The sequence below is a fragment of the Gigantopelta aegis genome, chromosome 8 (genome assembly GCF_016097555.1).
Source record: "Gigantopelta aegis isolate Gae_Host chromosome 8, Gae_host_genome, whole genome shotgun sequence".
NCBI classification, from domain to species: Eukaryota; Metazoa; Mollusca; class Gastropoda; order Neomphalida; family Peltospiridae; genus Gigantopelta; species Gigantopelta aegis.
The window spans coordinates 76,766,660-76,788,519 of NC_054706.1; the positions used below are offsets into that span (position 1 = coordinate 76,766,660).

At 36.2% G+C, this 21,860-nt stretch overlaps 2 protein-coding genes across 2 annotated transcripts in view; one reads left to right on the top strand and one right to left on the bottom strand.

Moving 5' to 3' along the window:
• Positions 1-4,650, bottom strand: part of LOC121379151 (hexosaminidase D-like) — a 31,916-nt gene extending 27,266 nt beyond the window's left edge. Inside the window, exons 1-4 of the mRNA XM_041507640.1 lie at positions 4,604-4,650; positions 3,908-4,073; positions 1,991-2,029; positions 1,318-1,372 (exon numbers count right to left, since the gene is read on the bottom strand). Of these exons, the coding sequence (XP_041363574.1) occupies positions 1,318-1,372; positions 1,991-2,010 (75 nt within the window). The 5' untranslated portion in view covers positions 2,011-2,029; positions 3,908-4,073; positions 4,604-4,650. The remainder of the gene's footprint in view (positions 1-1,317; positions 1,373-1,990; positions 2,030-3,907; positions 4,074-4,603) is intronic.
• Positions 4,651-4,723: 73 nt separating this feature from the next.
• On the top strand, positions 4,724-17,327 carry LOC121380191 (cytochrome b-245 chaperone 1-like). The gene is made up of 7 exons (XM_041508998.1): positions 4,724-4,802; positions 6,131-6,239; positions 6,613-6,654; positions 8,012-8,085; positions 8,479-8,572; positions 11,034-11,178; positions 14,038-17,327. Exons 2-7 carry the CDS (start codon positions 6,152-6,154, stop codon positions 14,198-14,200), a joined length of 606 nt encoding a protein of 201 aa, XP_041364932.1. The 5' UTR covers positions 4,724-4,802; positions 6,131-6,151; the 3' UTR covers positions 14,201-17,327.
• The last annotated feature ends 4,533 nt before the right edge of the window (positions 17,328-21,860 follow it).

A 21,860-nucleotide genomic window follows, 5' to 3' on the forward strand; every position in this document is an offset into this window, starting at 1 on the left:
TGTGACGACTATTATATATAATGGGCGCAGCCATTTTGTACCATCTCAGTGAGTACGCCCTCTGGCGAGCTGGTGGTTACGTAATACTTAACGTGTCACGTCAGGAATGAGCCTTAGAACTAGAGAAACACAATCTACCTGGTTTTTGCGGGATGATAAATAGTCATACATTGCAATGTTCTGTAATAATACACATCCCAGTAAGCCAACAGTAAGTATATCCAGCACTATATATATTATTTTTCAATACAAAATAAAATACCATTGTCAAAGTGGCTACACAACAAGTCGAAACAATTAACAATGTTTTTCCCATGCATTAACCTACGTACTGAAATGATACACGGAGTGTTTTCTTAGTTAACTGGTCTATGCTGTTAGTTGCTTGTACCTGTGATTTCTGATTGGCATGTGTGTATTTGATTGGTAACCAGACGAGCCAATTAATTGACGCTGTCTAGACACAAAAATACATACCGGTATTGTGGAATATTACCTGTCGCCCCTAAAATTGTAATAGACATGGTTTATTACTGCAAATAGTTCTGTAAAACTATTGATTAAGTAGACTTTTCCATTTACAACCACAGAACTGACCAATTACGTAGTCCCAAAGAAAAGAAAATTATCACTTGGGTATCGTGGGTTGTTGTTTTTGCTCCAACTTAGCATATCAATAGGCGTAATAGCGTACATTTTTCCTTTGGATTATTAAACAGAGAAAAATACTATAACCCCATTTTGTTCCGTTAATGAAACTTGAAATATATTTAGTTAAATAGTTTATTATATTATTACGTCATTTATGCTGTTTTACAATTCAGGTTGATCAAAGAGAAGCGCCTTGTCGAAAATTACTGCTTTTGTTTACACTTTCATACAGGAGATGGTCAGGAGCTGACGTCACTTTGCCCCAAGCTATCCCACCGGACGTCACAAAAACGAAACAAAATGGTTGCCCCCAGTTAGCAGGAATAATCATGGTTTTTTATTAACTCTAAAATTACGCGTTTTTCATTTGCTAAAGTGTCAGTATGTGTTGGTGGTCCGGGTATGCAACTTTCCAACACATAAGGCTCTTGTTGGAGTTGACCCTACCTTTAAGAAAATTTTCAATTTTGGAGGCCTTCATTTGCTCTGTTCATTGTATAAATAGTACACCTCTAACCTCAACTCAGCTGGAATCTTAAAGCCAACGAAATGATTACATGTACTATGCTATCAATATTTGATTCTTATAATAATCACATGCTGTCAGGATGATGTGGCCTGTTACATAACTGTTGTTTAAATTCATTTCAGTAACATTCTGCTCACCTTTTGGAAATATTCAACCTTTGGTGGCGCCCCCTTCAGGTCAAGATGCACAATCCTAGTAACACAGAGAGAAGGAATTTCACATAACCAAAAACATAGACTAACAAAAACTGTTTTCTTGTATAGTTTTCTATTGATAAATATGCATACAAAACATACAAGCATGGTTAAAGTAAAGTAAAAAAGGTAAAAGGTTTGAAATTGACAGCGGGCAGCAGCCAATGTCACTCAAAATGTATAATATATGTTCTGATAATTGTTGCACAAGCAGTTTTTGCTATCCATCTTATTTTTGACAGTATTCCAAATATATCAAGAAGTGTTAATTTTCAAGAGTGATAATACACACACACACAATAATTTTTCTGCAGGTCTCAAATTTTTCACACTGCTGATGAAAAATAGTTGTAAATAATTTTTATATGCACTTTTCAAAAGACAGGACAGCACATACCAAAGTCTTTGATATACCAGTCTTTGGGCATTAGTTGGGATGTGAAAAACCCCAATCAGAGAATGAGTCCACCAAGGGGATTCGACCCTGTAACCAAAGCACCTCAGATGAGCACTTTACCGACCAAGTCAGATCCAGCACACTTGACTTATACAAAGTTAACACACTGACTTGGTGCCAATGCAACACAATATAACAAGTACTATAATCTAAACTCACCTTAATTCGACAACAGACATCGTGACCACATTCAGAGATCTGGAAATAAAAATCAGAACAATGGGATGTGAAACGTTTGGTAATTCTGACACATAGTCATCAGAGGAAATCCGCTACATTTTCTTAATGCAGCAAGGGATCTTTTATATGCACTTTCCCACAGACAGAAAAGCACTCATCACAGCCTTTGTCAAGTTGTTGTGCACTGGTTGGGTTGAGAAAATAAACAATCAGTTACTGTTGAATGTATCCACTGAGGTGGTTTGATCCTGCGACACAAGCACCTCAAGTGAGCATTCAACCAATTGAGTTAAATCCAGTCCTAATGGGAGTGAAAGACAACATTATTCTTGTGAGGGTTGACTACTGTGTGAAACGTGGGGTACATATAGTGTCTGAGATTTACAACTAAAGGTAACAAAAGCAGGTTATGGAATGTTATACCCCAAATATGAATTTATCTTGCAACTCAACAATGAGTGGAGAAATATTTATTCTTAACTTTTAATACGGTCTTTTCCATGATTAATCTTTAGAATCATCATGCAAAATATACCAGTATTTCATAATACTTTGGTAACATGTTCAATTTGTATTACATGTATCAAAAAGAAAAAGAGGCCTCCAGATTTCACAGATATGATGGTTTCCATTTGCCTATTGTCAAAATCATGAAACTGAACATCTATTACACAGTATAATCAGGGCTTCTAGATTATGGTAGCCCCACTCCCATGGCTAGTGATATTCAATGTTGGGTTAGTAAATAACTACTATTGTAATGCCAGACAGGGCTTCTAGATTATGGTAGCCCCACTCCCATGGCTAGTGATATTCAATGTTGGGTTAGTAAATAACTACTATTGTAATGCCAGACGGGGCTTCTAGATTATGGTAGCCCCACTCCCATGGCTAGTGATATTCAATGTTGGGTTAGTAAATAACTACTATTGTAATGCCAGACAGGGCTTCGAGATTATGGTAGCCCCACTCTCATAGCTAGTGATATTCAATGTTGGATTAGTAAATAACTACTATTGTAATGCCAGACGGCTAGTGAAAATATTTGGTCAAATATTACAGTTAAGTCGATCCTGCCCCCACTCCCACTCTATGACATATTCAATTATTACTATTATTTAGTATAATTGTCTTCACTTAAAGTAAAGTTCAGCTGGTGATTTTTTAATCGTAGCTAGTAAATTTTAAAAACCACATATCCCATGGCTAGTGGATTTGATAAAAGTTCTAGAAACCCTGGTATAATATGACATTACTCACTTTAACATGATTACACCAAACAGTTTTTGGTGGGTACTGATGTTCACAGGGCACAGAACTAAAAAATGTTAAATCATAAAATGTGGAATAATGCAGCCTGAAAAAGATCAGCTGCTGGTGAAGGTCGATTCAGACCTCTGATAATTGAATATCTGTATAAACCACTTATCGGTTACGCAAAAATAAATTCAAATAACCAGACTGAGCATCAAGCAAGTTGCTTTACCACTGGGGTATATGTCCCCTCCCCCCCCACCAAAAAAAGGAAATATATAGAGGATGCATAATCTACATTTCAGGCCCGTAGCATGGTGGACATTATTATTGTGGGGAGGGGGCAATTGAATGAGTGCTGAAGGCGCAAGTTATTTGGGGGGTCCAGGGGCATGATTCAAAGGTTATTTGCCTGTAACTCTCGCCGTTAATCTCAATCTGTTAAGTCTCGCTACAACTTTTACATTCAGTCGAGATGTAAAGGTTATAAAAAAACCCCAAAACCTGCTGAAATTATGGGGGGGGGGGGGCTGGGCCCCCCTGGCCCCCACCCCTGCTACGGGCCTGCATTTCTGATAAGATTGTTATGTCAAAGGCAGCCTGGCAATTGTATAATTCAATGAATAACAAAACACAATTTACCCGCTGAAAAAGTATCTGGGTAAATAAATATTCCAGCAACCTCATGAATATTTATCACATTTACATCACACTATCAGCTCCCATTGATCAGAAGATATCACACTGTTTTTATTACATTCTCTGACCTAGTAAACTGGACTAGCCGAATTTTCAGAGGATACTTGAACTGCAAAAAATAGAAACAAAATACTAATACATCTGGAAAATAAAAATATATAGCCATTGTGTGCGTGTGACGGGGAGAGAGAGAGAGAGAGAGAGAGAGAGAGAGAGAGAGAGAGAGAGAGAGAGAGAGAGGGAGGGGGGGAGGGAGGGAGGGAGGGAGAGGGAAAGAAAAAGGGAGAGATAGAAGGAAAGGGGAGGGAGGGAAAGAAAAAGGGAGAGATAGAGAGGAAAGGGGAGGGAGGTAAGGAGCTGTAAATTAAAGTGTAATCCCAAATATTACATGTATTGCAAAATAAAAATTTATATTAAAGCCGTTTTGTTACAAAAGTCAAATATGAACTTCAGAATGTAATTCAGTTTCAGATCTTCAAGTCAGATCATGTTATGTGTAACCTCCAAATATAAGACTACTTAAGGATATATTGTGGGTTCAGTAATGATCCTTGATAAAAGAGATAATTAAAAATGTAATCAATGTCTCAAACACAATTCCATCATTATCAAGTTACATGCTGACAGCCAAAAACATACCAAACCCAGAAAGTAAAAAAAATATAAACACGAATAGCTGTATTGACCAATCACATGTGACGGAATACCATTTTATGCGCTTCAAGAAAGAAGAGTTATACTTCCGGTATAAACAAATATTTTTGACAGCTGTTGGAATCTTGTAAAATTGTACTGCGTATTTTGCTAAGAGATTTGTTTTGTGTGAAAGAAAAGACATGTGAGAAACGCGATACATTGCACAATAAGACATTTTATTATCTGAAGTACTGAATTAATTGATTGTCAAATTGCATGTTTGCTAAATGGTTTCAGATTAAACCACTTAATATTCGGATTGACCCCTTTTAATTTAATTTAAAAACTATTCTTGAGTTATCGCCCAATTAATATTTGTTGTTTGCAACTCGGTCACACCACAAAATACAATTATTAATTATTGCATATTTACTACTGGACGTGTAAAATACTTTTATTAATCATTCATGTAATAAAAGTGTATTTCTATTTATAGGAACTCACTGAGGTAACGAGTGCTTTCAAACAACTATCGAACAACTACTGCACTTTGCTATGTGGCCTAATACTGGATGGATATTTAATCAAATTATTAAATATTACCTGTCAGGTTTATTGTATGAGAACACACCTGTCCATGGCAATGCCTGTTAAACTGGAGTTTTTCCACCAATTGTTGCTTATTAAATTTTTGTAAACAAATGTTTTCTAGACATAGCAACTAGTGGGATGCGGTGAACTCGTATGGAAACTAACTCGTATGAACAGAAAACTCGTATGGAAAACGAACTCGTATGGAAAAAATAACGGTAAACTCGTATGGGGATGTATGGATATGCAGATATACTAACTTTGATATTTCTCTTAAATGTGTATTTTGACACTTGTTTTGTATATATGCTTCTTATTTATGTCTCCATCAGTCAACTATTTGCGTGTCAACCGCAGTTTGTGCATCAACGGCAGTCACCTATAATTAAAACATGCATCACGCATGTCATTAGACTTATTTCCTGCAACAGAAACCGTAAACAATGCATGCATGTTTTGCGTTTCTCACCAGCCCGAACTTAAAAACCACTAACCAATGCCATGGACGTTGGGCTAGCGGATTTGTCGAACTCTGCATAAAAACTACAAACAAGTTGCTATACAGTTATGGATATATCAGTTTGTTCACTGCATTTTCCCACATACGAGTTTGTCTTCCATACGAGTTCACTTGTGGATTTCCATACGACTTCACTGCATTTTCCCCCATACGAGTAAGTTTTCCATACGAGTTCACCGCAAGCCCAACTAGCTACCCCACAGGCATAGGCAAACTGATCACACATTCATATATGTACATTTCCTACCTAATGTTAACCTAATTTACAACTGCAGTTTTAAACATTTCTGACAACCATTAGCCAGAAGGTGTGTTTGTTCAATGGAACACCAGTGCACAGTTTTATCAACACCTATTGGGTTAGATAACCTCAAAATACTCAAGTACTTACTGCAAGTTATTTGTGTCTTTATTTTCAGAACACAACCTGATGCTACATCATGGGGTATGTGACAGTTAAAGAAGAAACCCCAGACAGACTGTGTTTTTCAAGGGAGCCAAATATTTGGTCCTGGAGCTTGTTTTTTGGTAAGATTCATTCTGATCTTCACATTACCACTACAGTAAACATATTTAATGTTTTATACAGCTGATTTCAGATGATGGATATATTTCCCTTACATTAGTATGATTTAGTACTTCTGTGATGTTGTCAAAATGTGTTTGTTTTGCTTTTAAAATAGGTTAATCATGCTTCTGTTTGTTGCAGTCATGATCAAGATCAGTATAACATGTTAATCTGAGAAAGCTGTTGTGAAGCACACACAAACACAAACAGACACATGCCCACACATGGTAACAATTTTGAATTCTAAATATTATTTTCATTGGTTTATAAGATTTCCTGGTTAATTTCACATCCACAGAGTTTGAATTGTGATTGTATCCTCTTTACTTGCAGGGGCCATTGCATTTGGGTTTGGAGCAGCATATTATGGATCTGGTAAGAATGATTCATTAAGAACTTTCACAAACCATATATGTATACTGTTACATCTTCTAAGCATCTTGATGTTTAAAATGAATTTTGGGATAAAATTCTGTGCAATTTATTTTTTAATCTATAAATTATGTTGTCTTTAAAACAACTATTTTTTTTAAATTAGTAAAAATCATATTACATCAGGGGTGCAGAAATGGAAAATATTTAACTAGCCCGCTGGACCAAAACCAACAAAAATTTACTAGCCCACCAGAATTTCTACTAGTCTGGCAGTCTATAGAACAATATATTATTAGCAATATTATAATATACAGTGTCTTCACTTCAAATGATATGTATAGATATACTGACAAAACATTATTAAGTAAACTTTTTAAGTGATCAACATCATGCGGCAAATGAAAAAAAAAATAGTACGGCCAAAACAATATATATATATTGCTGGTCTTTGCTCAGAATTGACCCTCTCATGTCAACATTTAAATATTTTTTCATATTTTCCACAGTATCTATACAAGAAATAATGCCAAGCCACCTCAGATAATAATATTGTGATGCGTTGGTTTTTGGGACCAAAGCTGAAGTTGTAAATGTTTTTATGGCTATATGAAAAATGAGAATAAGGCAATGAGGAAGGATTATGGCAGATGTTTAACCCACCCCGCTATCTTTTCTGTGCAATCCATGCTTTAATAGTAAAACACCCAAAAACAAATTAATAAAAATATTGTATTTTAATAAACAATCTCCTAACAAACATTGTAACTTTATAGAATGGTTTTTGCAGACTCATTATGGAAGTTGACATTTGTTGAATGTTGAAATGTTAAAAGTTTTCAAGCATATCATTTGATATGTGTTGAATGTTGATGTATGTTGAATGTTGTAGAAAGCATAATATGGAAGATGAATTATGTGAAATATTGATGTACCGGTATGTTGTATATCATAGTGCAGAATGCTTAACGTGTATGTGTTAAATGTTGATGAATGTTGTTTATTCTGTGGCAGATTACTTGAAGTAAAGAAGTAAAAGTTGACGACGTTGAATGTTGTTGTATACATATTAAAGGCATACTGTCACAGATTTAAGGACCTTATTTCTCTAAAAATGAATAATAAATCAAAATTACATTAATTTTACAGACCAAATCTAGCTATTGCAACACTTTAACTACACCATGATGGAGTGAAATCCATGTCAACCCTCTCAGTAATATTAGTTTTTGAATTATGGACCATTGCCACAATTCGATTATTTTTACAAAATATCATTAATAAGTGGAGTATGGTAGTTACGTAGATGGTTGACTAAAGTACATTTAGGGACAAATGAAATATATATATTTTATTGCAGACTACTTGATATGGAAGTTGATCTATGTTGTTGGAGCTGTGTACATTGGGATTTACTGCATGGATGATTGGGAGGTAAGACTAAAATTATCATTGACCATGTGTAAAAAAACTAATTTGTTCTTCATCACTAGATTCCATCCATCCATCCATCCATCCATCCATCCATCCATCAACCACCCACCCAAATTCATCCCCTCACTATGATACGTCCATCCACCCACCCACATTGATCCCCCCACTTCAATTCATCCATCCATTCATTCATCCATTCATTTATCCCCTCACTTGATTTCAGAATTTGTAGAAATGAACCATCTATGGATATGGTCAAAGTCACCTAATGAAGAAATCTGTTTTCGATCTGTATTAGATTTGCAAAACTAAAAATAAATATTAAGAGAAACTGTTATTTTCAAATCTTAATTGTTATCCTTTGAAATAATAAGCAGATTTCTTAACTTACAGATCTGTGAATTTGATAAAAGATCTGGGGAAACAAGAACTAGCAGCTGCAGTCTGCTACAGAAGTTTCTACAGCCATTTCTGAAACAGCACACTGGTGAGTAACACATCAAAATATATTTCTACTCACATATACTGGTGAGTAACACATCACAATACATTTCTACTCACATATACTGGTGAGTAACACATCACAATACATTTCTACTCACACATACTGGTGAGTAACACATCTCAGTACATTTCTACTCACATATACTGGTGAGTAACATCACAATGCATTTCTACTCACATATACTGGTGAGTAACACATCTCAGTACATTTCTACTCCCACATACTGGTGAGTAGCAGATCTCAATACATTTCTACTCACACATACTGGTGAGTAGCACATCTTGTTACATTTCTTCACACATGAAAAAGCACACTGGTGAGTAACATCTCATTACATTTCTACTGACATTTGTATAACAGCACACTGGTGAGTAACATCTTATTACATAAAACAGCACACTGTTGAATAATGCATCTCATTACATTTCTACTCACACTTTTAAAACAGCACAATGGTGAATAACACATCTTGTTAAATTTTACTCACAATTGTTAAACAGCAGACTATAAACACATCATGTTAGATGTTTTTACTCACAAAGCAATAAAGGTACAAAAAAGTAATACTTTAAGTGAAAATGTTGCATGAAAAGGGCCAAGAATAAACTTTGATAGGAAAAAGAAAGACCTCTGAAAATTGCAAGAGCAATAGTTTTGTTCACGTGTCGCTTGCTTAAGTATAGTTTGCGTAACCCACTTTTCGTCCGCACATTGAATTTATGACATCATTTGCATGTTCAATATGGGTTACCTAAAAATTAAATGGGTTACCCAAATTTATTTTGGCACACCCCAAAAATGGTTTACGCATATTTTCAATTATTATTCAGAGACCTGAAAGACCAGCACAGTTTAATCATGATCCTCTAAATTACTGTTTCTATAGTATTGTATTAACATCAGTTTAATCAGCACATACATGATCCTCTAAATTACTGTTTCTATAGTAACATATTAACAACAGTTTAATCAGCACATACATGATCCTCTAAATTACTGTTTCTATAGTAACGTATTAACATCAGTTTAATCAGCACATACACGATCCTCTAAATTACTGTTTTTATAGTAACATATTATCATCAGTTTGATCAGCACACACACGATCCTCAAAATTACTGTTTCTATAGTAACATATTAACATCAGTTTAATCAGCACAAACACGATCCTATAAATTACTGTTTTTATAGTAACGTATTAACATCAGTTTAATCAGCACACACACGATCCTCTAAATTACTGTTTCTATAGTAACATATTAACATCAGTTTAATCAGCACATACACGATCCTCTAAATTACTGTTTCTATAGTACTGTATTAACATCAGTTTAATCAGCACATACAGGATCCTCTAAATTACTGTTTCTATAGTAACGTGTTAACATTAGTTTGATCAGCACATACAGGATCCTCTAAATAACTGTTTCTATAGCAACGTGTTAACATCAGTTTGATCAGCACATACACGATCCTCTAAATTACTGTTTCTATAGCAACGTGTTAATATCAGTTTGATCAGCACATACACGATCCTCTAACTTACTGTTTCTATAGCAACGTGTTAACATCAGTTTGATCAGCACATACACGATCCTCTAAATTACTGTTTCTATAGCAACGTGTTAACATCAGTTTGATCAGCACATACACGATCCTCTAAATTAGTTTCTATAGCAACGTGTTAACATCAGTTTGATCAGCACATACACGATCCTCTAAATTAGTTTCTATAGCAACGTGTTAACATCAGTTTGATCAGCACATACACGATCCTCTAAATTATTGTTTCTATAGTAACGTATTAACATCAGTTTCATCAGCACGTACACGATCCTCTAAATAGTAATATATTAACATCAGTTTAATCAGCACATACACGACCCTCTAAATTACTGTTTCTATAGTAACATATTAACATCAGTTACTGTTTCTATAGCAACATATTAACATCAGTTTAATCAGCACATACATGATCCTCTAAATTACTGTTTCTATAGCAACATATTAACATCAGTTTATTCAGCACACACATGATCCTCTAAATTACTGTTTCTATAGCAACATATTAACATCAGTTACTGTTTTTATAGCAACATATTAACATCAGTTTAATCAGCACATACACGATCCTCTAAATTACTGTTTCTATAGTAACATATTAACATCAGTTTAGTCAGCACATACACGATCCTCTAAATTACTGTTTCTATAGTAACATATTAACATCAGTTTAGTCAGCACATACACGATCCTCTAAATTACTGTTTCTATATTAATGGTTTAACATCAGTTTAACCAGCACATATACAACCCTCTAAATTACTGTTTCTATAGTAACATATTAACATCAATGTAATATTTATTAAATTGGAAACATTACAAAATCTGAGTCTCTGTTCCCTTGGTGACACATTTGCATCATAATCATATTGTTTTGCAGTTGTAGCCAACTTGGACGACATAGTTGGCATCAGGGTTGAAGAGGAGAGTGTCCGTTTCTTTGGAAATGGCCACCAGGTGGTGCTTTTATTTGCTACAGGAATGTCAATTGGTATAACAGAAACATTTACATTTGGAAACAGTAGGTGAGTACCACTAATGCAGGACTTAGACTCTGAATCATTGTATTTTAGCCTAGTTTCAGATATGTAGAGTATTTTAATGAAAAATATAACATAATGGTTAATTTAAACAAAATTTTGCTCCCCAAATTGCAATTGTCTAATTTGACAATGGAAAGGGTGAGTACTGCTAATGTGAAGCTGATAGAATGCACTGTTATTTTTTTGTTCTTATTCTTTATTATTTATGAAATTTAACATTTTTAAAAGTTGTTTGATTAAAACATGTCTGTTAAATAGATAGTCACTTCAGAATTTTAGATTAACATTTGGAATTTATTTTTTAGTTTGATGTTGACATTGATTAATTTATACATAAGCATTTGAGCCGGGTAAAAAACCAGTTTTTGTTTGAAGGCAGATCCTTGTGATTAGTTTATTTACTTAAAGAAAGTGCTTAGTTTGCTGCCATTATTAAGACGTTTCCAACAAACAGTCCTTTTAATGATTAAAACTGCTTATTGAATACATACATGTGACATATTCAGGGGCGTAGGCTGGGGGGGGGCTCAGATGAACACCCCCACCCCCCATGCTGAAGCAAATGGTCCGATTTCAGAACTAATATATACAGGTTTATACATATGGAGTTTCTGGTGGTGCAAAAGTAAAATAAAAAAAGGGTCCACTTGGTTCATATTCGAAATCTCCCCTCTCCGGTTCCAGATCACGCTACGCCCCTGATATCACTAAAGTAAATACCCTTGGATTACCACTCACCACAAGTGTGGCCAAGGGGGAGATAACCTTTTTTGTCTTACTACTTGGCATCTAAAAGTACTGGCACCCATGATTTACTATTTATACACTACAGATTCGCTATGTTGTAAGAACAAGTAAAGTTAATGTAGTGCCAAAATGTTCATGTTGTCTTATCTCTCCTACAGATCCAACCCATCACATTGTAACGCACATGTTCTTGTTTAGAATTGCCTATCCATGCATGTCTGTAAAGCCAATGGGTTTCTAGTGATTCAACCCGGCACATTGTAACACACATGTTCTTCTTTAGAATTGCCTATCCATGCATGTCTGTAAAGCCAGTGGGTTTCTTGTGATTCAACCCGGCACATTGTAACACACATGTTCTTCTTTAGAATTGCCTATCCATGCATGTCTGTAAAGCCAGTGGGTTTCTGGTGATTCAACCCGGCACATTGTAACACACATGTTATTGTTTAGAATTGCCTATCCATGCATGTCTGTAAAGCCAATGGGTTTCTGGTGATTCAGCCCGACACATTGTAACACATGTTCTTGTTTAGAATTGCCTATCCTATCCATGCATGTCTGTAAAGCCAATGGGTTTCTGGTGATTCAACCCGGCACATTGTAACATACATGTTCTTGTTTAGAATTGCCTATCCATGCATGTCTGTAAAGCCAATGGGTTCTGGTGATTCAACCCGGCACATTGTAACACATGTTCTTGTTTAGAATTGCCTATCTATGCATGTCTGTAAAGCCAATGGGTTTCTGGTGATTCAACCCGGCACATTGTAACACACATGTTCTTGTTTAGAATTGCCTATCCATGCATGTCTGTAAAGCCAATGGATTTCTGATGATTCAACCCGGCACATTGTAACACACATGTTCTTGTTTAGAATTGCCTATCCATGCATGTCTGTAAAGCCAATGGGTTTCTGGTCAGCTTAATGTTTGTTGTACCTCAATCTTCATTTTATATCCTAATGTGTATTTGTTTTGTATGTACGAAATTACTGGCACATAAAATCCCGTGTGGGCTATTAGAAACAGTACGATGACCAGAAACATAGAATATAGAGGAACTGGTATTCTAAGCAACAATATACAGTAGAATCTCATTGGGTTGAACTCGGAAGGGTCAAATACACTGCAACACTTGAACCAAACACAAAATCCCGAGTTGCACTATCTGTAAACCTAATGGTTAGGTTGAATACTTTCTCGAGCCAATGGGATTCAACTGTGTGTGTGTGTATATATATATATATATATATATATATATATATATATATATATATATATATATATATATACATACACACACACACACACATGTAATATGCTCTGTTAGTCTCAAACATGTTATAATGGCAGCAAATTCCCTTTACAAAGTTTGTTAAAGTTTGTTTTGTTTAACGACACTAAACTAGAGCACATTGATTTATTAATCATCAGCTATTGGATGTCAAACATTTGGTAATTTGGACATATAGTTTTAGAGAGGAAACCCACTTCATTTTTCCATTAGTAGCAAAGGATCTTTTATATGCACTATCCCACTGACAGGATAGCACATACCACAGCTTTTGATATACCAGTCATGGTACACTGGCTGGAATGAGAAATAACCCAATGGGCCCACCGATGGGAATCGATTCTAGACCGACCGCACATCAGGCGAGCACTTGACCACTGGGCTATGACCCGGTCCTAGTCCCTGTACATGTAATTGTTTGGGTTGCCTGAGGTCGGGTAAGTGTTTGCTACTGTTCATACAATTTTTCTCTCCTTCACTTTTGTGACTTTTGTAATTATTTTGTTCAAATTGTGACACTTTAACAAAAATCAGGGGAAATTTTGTCTGATCGCCCAGTAAAATGCAATCCCACACAATTATGTTAATATAAAATACAGAAAATTTAGTAATAGCTCTAAAATGTTATACTTGTTCATTACTTCTAACAAGTGAATCTTGGTACTAGCACCCCTGTCCTAAATGCTGTTCACCCGTCACTCCCCTGACATGCTGTGTCTATCTTGGTCAATGGAGAGAGAGTGCTCCACTGCTTAGCAACTAATGTTTTATAATGTATGTTTTTGTGTGTGTTCCAGTGAGCACTATCAAGTTGCAGACAAGATACGTCTCTTCCTGGATCTCGATCATCGCAACCAGAGTCATGACACGGATGATTACCTTGGAGACGGATCATCATCAGAGGACAGCTTTGAACAGATCAATCCCGACGATATTTCTACAAATGTTGACGAGTCTTGAATGTGCATTTGAAGATACCATAAATGTTATTTTATTGAAGACACTTTTCAGTTTAACTTTTTATAGAGAGGAATTTATTTATAGTTGGGTTTTTAAAATACTAATTGCATACAGTTTGCTTAGTTATGTGGTGTTAAAACATGTAAAGGATGTGTGTCACATAATAGCTATTGTACATTTAATACTAATGAATGTGCAATAGTCCCATAGCTCAACTATAATAATATAGTTACACACTTTCTACTGTTATACAATTTACTCTTGTTTTGATTGAATGATGTCACTAAAAATGATCCTTTGATAAAACTAACAAAAATTGTCCTTTGATAAACCTTAGTGTTGTTTGTAATTATAAGAATTTTTTATAAATTTTTTGTGATTTTATTAATGTATAAGTCACAAATTTAGTATAAAATTACTTCGCTAGTCTATGCGATTTTATACAATTTGTGACTGTTATACATCAATAAATTCACACAAAATTACCTACTGTTCTTATTAAGAGGTGTAAGATGCTACATATCTCTCACCTCATATAGATTGAGATGTCTGACTGTCTGTCCGTCTGTCTGTCCATCACTAACTTACGATAGTGACTATAGTCTTCATTTTCAATGGGATCATTTTGATATTTGTCGTCGTTGATGGCTATCATAAAGGACTTTTATATTTATATATAGTCACCCGGTAGGTTATAAAAGTATTAGCATTTGTATCTTAATTCATTAGATTAGTTTCATACTTGCTATGTGAACTGCTATTTGTTCTTTATATACTGTAATGTTACAGTAGCGTTTAGTTATTTTATCTTAGGGAGGTGGGGAGGGCAACAATCTAGTCTTTGTCTGCTCAAAAATAACAATCATTCAAAAAACCAATACATGTCCCCAACTGGGCCCAACAAAATTTTTTATCTCCTAAGTTCAAGGACCATAACTTTGTGAAAAATGGGTGAATCGCCATGAAGGTCAAACTTGATTTGTAACGGTACATGATAAAACGGTACACAAAATTCCAGCTCAATATCTCGAATTATTGCGAAGAACAGTATGGAAAACAAATTTTCATATCTCCTAGTTTCAAGGGTCATAGCTATGTCACAAGTAGGTAAATCGCCATGAAAGTCAAACTTGATCTGTAACGGTACATCATAAAGCTATACACCAAAATTTAGCTGAATATCTCCAGGCATTATGACACAAACATTCGGAAATCTATTTGTGGGATAAATGGATGGACGGACAGACAGACAAACAGAAGGATGGAGATGAAACCTATAGTCGATTCCCAGCAGTGGGACCAGTAAGGGGACTAATAAAAGTTGTTTGAGGATGTGCAGGACTAGGCTAAACTACAAACATATACGTTTACGGGTGAAAAAAACATAATAATTAATCAGTTGTTATACTAAACTGAAACTGAAGATATTGTGTAACCAAGAGTATTCATGTTTGAAAAATACTACTACCGGGTAATGTGTAATTAAAATAATAAAAAACCTAAAGCAGGTATCTAAACAAAATTGGATAATATTTCTTGTTTTATCATGAACCTATGTGTTTCATTTATTAAAAAAAAAGAAACGGGGGGGGGGGGAAAGAAAAAAAAGAAGACCCACCCCCCCCTACCAAGTATAAATATATGTACATGTATTAATTTGCATTCAGTGGTGGAATTTTGTGTAACCAAATATTAAACCAATAGTCAATGCATTTATGGTATCTTCATTTCATGCACCAGTAGTAAGATTTTTAACAGTTTAATTATAGAATTAGCAGAGCTACTTTTTACTTGTGATCAATATAACCGTTATGCTGATGTTCAGGGATTGTTGTTCGTTCTTCATTATATATATCACTACTTAATGTAGTTATATTTCTGGTGTTTGTGTGATTTTTTTTTTTTAAACGCCATTAAACTTTAATCTGGTTGGGAATTAGGGCTTGATACAAGGTTCACCCACAAAGATATTTTATTTGAGCCCAGTTTTTTTTAAATTGAGTATTTTAATAATAAGTATATAAATGTGACTGATTAAAGGGACCATCCAGAGTTTACTGCCATTGTCAAATGTTTATTGTAACAGACAGGGTCTTTTTGATGGCTAAAAGTACATATTCAAGATATTATCTTGTATACAATATCAGTGTCTGTTTTAAGATGGTGTTTGCTGGCTTCCTAATGTTTGGAAAATGTAATTTTAGTTGCTCTGTTTGTCAGAAACATATGTTACAATGCCTGCAAACTCAGGAAAGTCACTTTAACTAAATACACAATTTAATGGCTAATCTGTAAAAGGTTTATCAGTTGGCCAAGTACTGAAGGTGCAAGTCCTGCAGACTTGATATCCTAAAACTGATTTTTTTTTTTTTTTTTAATAAATCCTGTCCTTTGATCTTTTTTCTGTAATATCTACAGTTAAAGCCCTCAAAACCAGACTCTTTGTAAACCACAATTCCTTCAAAACCGGATGTTTTTCAAGGTTCCCTTTTAAATATGAGTACAGGATATATAACCTCTTTAAACTGGAAAGACCTTAAAACCAGATTTTTTATTTGGTCCATGGATGTCCGGTTTAGAGGGGTTTCACTGTAGTTGTTGAAGTCCACTGCTGATGTTTCAGTCATTTCAGTTTCAGTCTCAATTAATTGTATATTTTCACGTTTCAAAGATGTTTGACATTGATTTTTACAAGAAATAACAAGCAATTAATATTAGCATAATCTCTGCATGCATGGACATAGGTTTTTTCAACATAGGAACCCGTAACATTATTTTAATATACCTGTTGTTCAGTGACATTCATAAGCTAAGACTATCCCACCTTATAAAAAAGCAATATTAGCTGACGTAAAATAGGGATGGGAGGGGGGCTTGAAGCCCCTACCTAAATCTATGCCTGGACTGTGTCTCTATTTTTGGTGTCTTGTTTTGTTTCTATGAAATCAATGACATCTTAGGTTGCTTGTTTAATAAAATCAGTTACTGATGAAAATATCCAAATACTCAAATGAATTGCTTTTTTGTTCCTTATGCAGATGCTTAAATATTGCATATATGTTCACAATGTCTGTTAGTTAACCATGAACCATTTTGTTTAAATCTTATATGAAGATTATATATTATGGAGAATAATTTGTCCTTTTTTTCATAAACCTTTACATGTGTTAAGTGTTATTGCAATAGTGCTATTACCATTAAATACAATAGTGTGTGTTAAATATTTTATAATACAATTTTATACTTAACCTAGAATGTCAGTGTTGGTGTTAAGTAGTTTTGTAACCTAATGTAGCTTTTGTTAATATGTATAAGACAATAACTGTGAAACTATTTGCTTATTTTAGTGCATGTATTACCATAATAACTAATGTTTAAGGATTGTGATTGAAGCTAGGCTGTTCCAGCAGTTACTACTATACTTCCCGGAAAGTATGCTGCTAATCGGTCAGTTTGGCTGAGTTCTGGTGAATAGTCTCTTGTGTTGGTTCTCCAGTGGGCCACTGTGGGCCTTACTGTTCATACTAGTGATGATAGCAAGGTGGTACGACGATCACCAGTATATATAACAGACAGATGACTATAACCTACTGTCGGCCTCAGTGGTCTGGTGGTTAAGCTATTGAACATGAGGCTGGTAGGTACTGGGTTCACATCCTGACAGCGTGCTTGAACCATAATTGGATATAAGCACGAAAGTAACTATGAATGAATGAACAAGCATTTTGAGAGTACTGCTAAAGCAATACATATTCCCTACTGGGCCCAACATATTCAAGGGCCATAGATCTGTGAATGAACAAGCATTCTGAGAGTACTGCTAAAGCAATACATATTCCCTACTGGGCCCAACATATTCAAGGGCCATAGATCTGTGAATGAACAAGCATTCTGAGAGTACTGCTAAAGCAATACATATTCCCTACTGGGCCCAACATATTCAAGGGCCATAGATCTGTGAATGAACAAGCATTCTGAGAGTACTGCTAAAGCAATACATATTCCCTACTGGGCCCAACATATTCAAGGGCCATAGATCTGTGAATGAACAAGCATTCTGAGAGTACTGCTAAAGCAATACATATTCCCTACTGGGCCCAACATATTCAAGGGCCATAGATCTGTGAATGAAGAAGCATTCTGAGAGTACTGCTAAAGCAATACATATTCCCTACTGGGCCCAACATATTCAAGGGCCATAGATCTGTGAATGAACAAGCATTCTGAGAGTACTGCTAAAGCAATACATATTCCCTACTGGGCCCAACATATTCAAGGGCCATAGATCTGTGAATGAACAAGCATTCTGAGAGTACTGCTAAAGCAATACATATTCCCTACTGGGCCCAACATATTCAAGGGCCATAGATCTGTGAATGAACAAGCATTCTGAGAGTACTGCTAAAGCAATACATATTCCCTACTGGGCCCAACATATTCAAGGGCCATAGATCTGTGAATGAACAAGCATTCTGAGAGTACTGCTAAAGCAATACATATTCCCTACTGGGCCCAACATATTCAAGGGCCATAGATCTGTGAATGAACAAGCATTCTGAGAGTACTGCTAAAGCAATACATATTCCCTACTGGGCCCAACATATTCAAGGGCCATAGATCTGTGAATGAACAAGCATTCTGAGAGTACTGCTAAAGCAATACATATTCCCTACTGGGCCCAACATATTCAAGGGCCATAGATCTGTGAATGAACAAGCATTCTGAGAGTACTGCTAAAGCAATACATATTCCCTACTGGGCCCAACATATTCAAGGGCCATAGATCTGTGAATGAACAAGCATTCTGAGAGTACTGCTAAAGCAATACATATTCCCTACTGGGCCCAACATATTCAAGGGCCATAGATCTGTGAATGAACAAGCATTCTGAGAGTACTGCTAAAGCAATACATATTCCCTACTGGGCCCAACATATTCAAGGGCCATAGATCTGTGAATGAACAAGCATTCTGAGAGTACTGCTAAAGCAATACATATTCCCTACTGGGCCCAACATATTCAAGGGCCATAGATCTGTGAATGAACAAGCATTCTGAGAGTACTGCTAAAGCAATACATATTCCCTACTGGGCCCAACATATTCAAGGGCCATAGATCTGTGAATGAACAAGCATTCTGAGAGTACTGCTAAAGCAATACATATTCCCTACTGGGCCCAACATATTCAAGGGCCATAGATCTGTGAATGAACAAGCATTCTGAGAGTACTGCTAAAGCAATACATATTCCCTACTGGGCCCAACATATTCAAGGGCCATAGATCTGTGAATGAACAAGCATTCTGAGAGTACTGCTAAAGCAATACATATTCCCTACTGGGCCCAACATATTCAAGGGCCATAGATCTGTGAATGAAGAAGCATTCTGAGAGTACTGCTAAAGCAATACATATTCCCTACTGGGCCCAACATATTCAAGGGCCATAGATCTGTGAATGAACAAGCATTCTGAGAGTACTGCTAAAGCAATACATATTCCCTACTGGGCCCAACATATTCAAGGGCCATAGATCTGTGAATGAACAAGCATTCTGAGAGTACTGCTAAAGCAATACATATTCCCTACTGGGCCCAACATATTCAAGGGCCATAGATCTGTGAATGAACAAGCATTCTGAGAGTACTGCTAAAGCAATACATATTCCCTACTGGGCCCAACATATTCAAGGGCCATAGATCTGTGAATGAACAAGCATTCTGAGAGTACTGCTAAAGCAATACATATTCCCTACTGGGCCCATAGATCTGTGAATGAACAAGCATTCTGAGAGTACATACATATTCCCTACTGGGCCCAACATATTCAAGGGCCATAGATCTGTGAATGAACAAGCATTCTGAGAGTACTGCTAAAGCAATACATATTCCCTACTGGGCCCAACATATTCAAGGGCCATAGATCTGTGAATGAACAAGCATTCTGAGAGTACTGCTAAAGCAATACATATTCCCTACTGGGCCCAACATATTCAAGGGCCATAGATCTGTGAATGAACAAGCATTCTGAGAGTACTGCTAAAGCAATACATATTCCCTACTGGGCCCAACATATTCAAGGGCCATAGATCTGTGAATGAACAAGCATTCTGAGAGTACTGCTAAAGCAATACATATTCCCTACTGGGCCCAACATATTCAAGGGCCATAGATCTGTGAATGAACAAGCATTCTGAGAGTACTGCTAAAGCAATACATATTCCCTACTGGGCCCAACATATTCAAGGGCCATAGATCTGTGAATGAACAAGCATTCTGAGAGTACTGCTAAAGCAATACATATTCCCTACTGGGCCCAACATATTCAAGGGCCATAGATCTGTGAATGAACAAGCATTCTGAGAGTACTGCTAAAGCAATACATATTCCCTACTGGGCCCAACATATTCAAGGGCCATAGATCTGTGAATGAACAAGCATTCTGAGAGTACTGCTAAAGCAATACATATTCCCTACTGGGCCCAACATATTCAAGGGCCATAGATCTGTGAATGAACAAGCATTCTGAGAGTACTGCTAAAGCAATACATATTCCCTACTGGGCCCAACATATTCAAGGGCCATAGATCTGTGAATGAACAAGCATTCTGAGAGTACTGCTAAAGCAATACATATTCCCTACTGGGCCCAACATATTCAAGGGCCATAGATCTGTGAATGAACAAGCATTCTGAGAGTACTGCTAAAGCAATACATATTCCCTACTGGGCCCAACATATTCAAGGGCCATAGATCTGTGAATGAACAAGCATTCTGAGAGTACTGCTAAAGCAATACATATTCCCTACTGGGCCCAACATATTCAAGGGCCATAGATCTGTGAATGAACAAGCATTCTGAGAGTACTGCTAAAGCAATACATATTCCCTACTGGGCCCAACATATTCAAGGGCCATAGATCTGTGAATGAACAAGCATTCTGAGAGTACTGCTAAAGCAATACATATTCCCTACTGGGCCCAACATATTCAAGGGCCATAGATCTGTGAATGAACAAGCATTCTGAGAGTACTGCTAAAGCAATACATATTCCCTACTGGGCCCAACATATTCAAGGGCCATAGATCTGTGAATGAACAAGCATTCTGAGAGTACTGCTAAAGCAATACATATTCCCTACTGGGCCCAACATATTCAAGGGCCATAGATCTGTGAATGAACAAGCATTCTGAGAGTACTGCTAAAGCAATACATATTCCCTACTGGGCCCAACATATTCAAGGGCCATAGATCTGTGAATGAACAAGCATTCTGAGAGTACTGCTAAAGCAATACATATTCCCTACTGGGCCCAACATATTCAAGGGCCATAGATCTGTGAATGAACAAGCATTCTGAGAGTACTGCTAAAGCAATACAATTCCCTACTGGGCCCAACATATTCAAGGGCCATAGATCTGTGAATGAACAAGCATTCTGAGAGTACTGCTAAAGCAATACATATTCCCTACTGGGCCCAACATATTCAAGGGCCATAGATCTGTGAATGAACAAGCATTCTGAGAGTACTGCTAAAGCAATACATATTCCCTACTGGGCCCAACATATTCAAGGGCCATAGATCTGTGAATGAACAAGCATTCTGAGAGTACTGCTAAAGCAATACATATTCCCTACTGGGCCCAACATATTCAAGGGCCATA

Bases quoted from the DNA above. Each gene is read 5' to 3' on its own strand.
- LOC121380191 (XM_041508998.1), top strand. From the start codon at position 6,152: ATGGGGTATGTGACAGTTAAAGAAGAAACCCCAGACAGACTGTGTTTT. The intron at 6,655-8,011 runs GTAAGAATGATT...ATTTTATTGCAG, and splicing joins AGCAGCATATTATGGATCTG to ACTACTTGATATGGAAGTTG. The intron at 11,179-14,037 runs GTGAGTACCACT...TGTGTGTTCCAG, and splicing joins TTTACATTTGGAAACAGTAG to TGAGCACTATCAAGTTGCAG.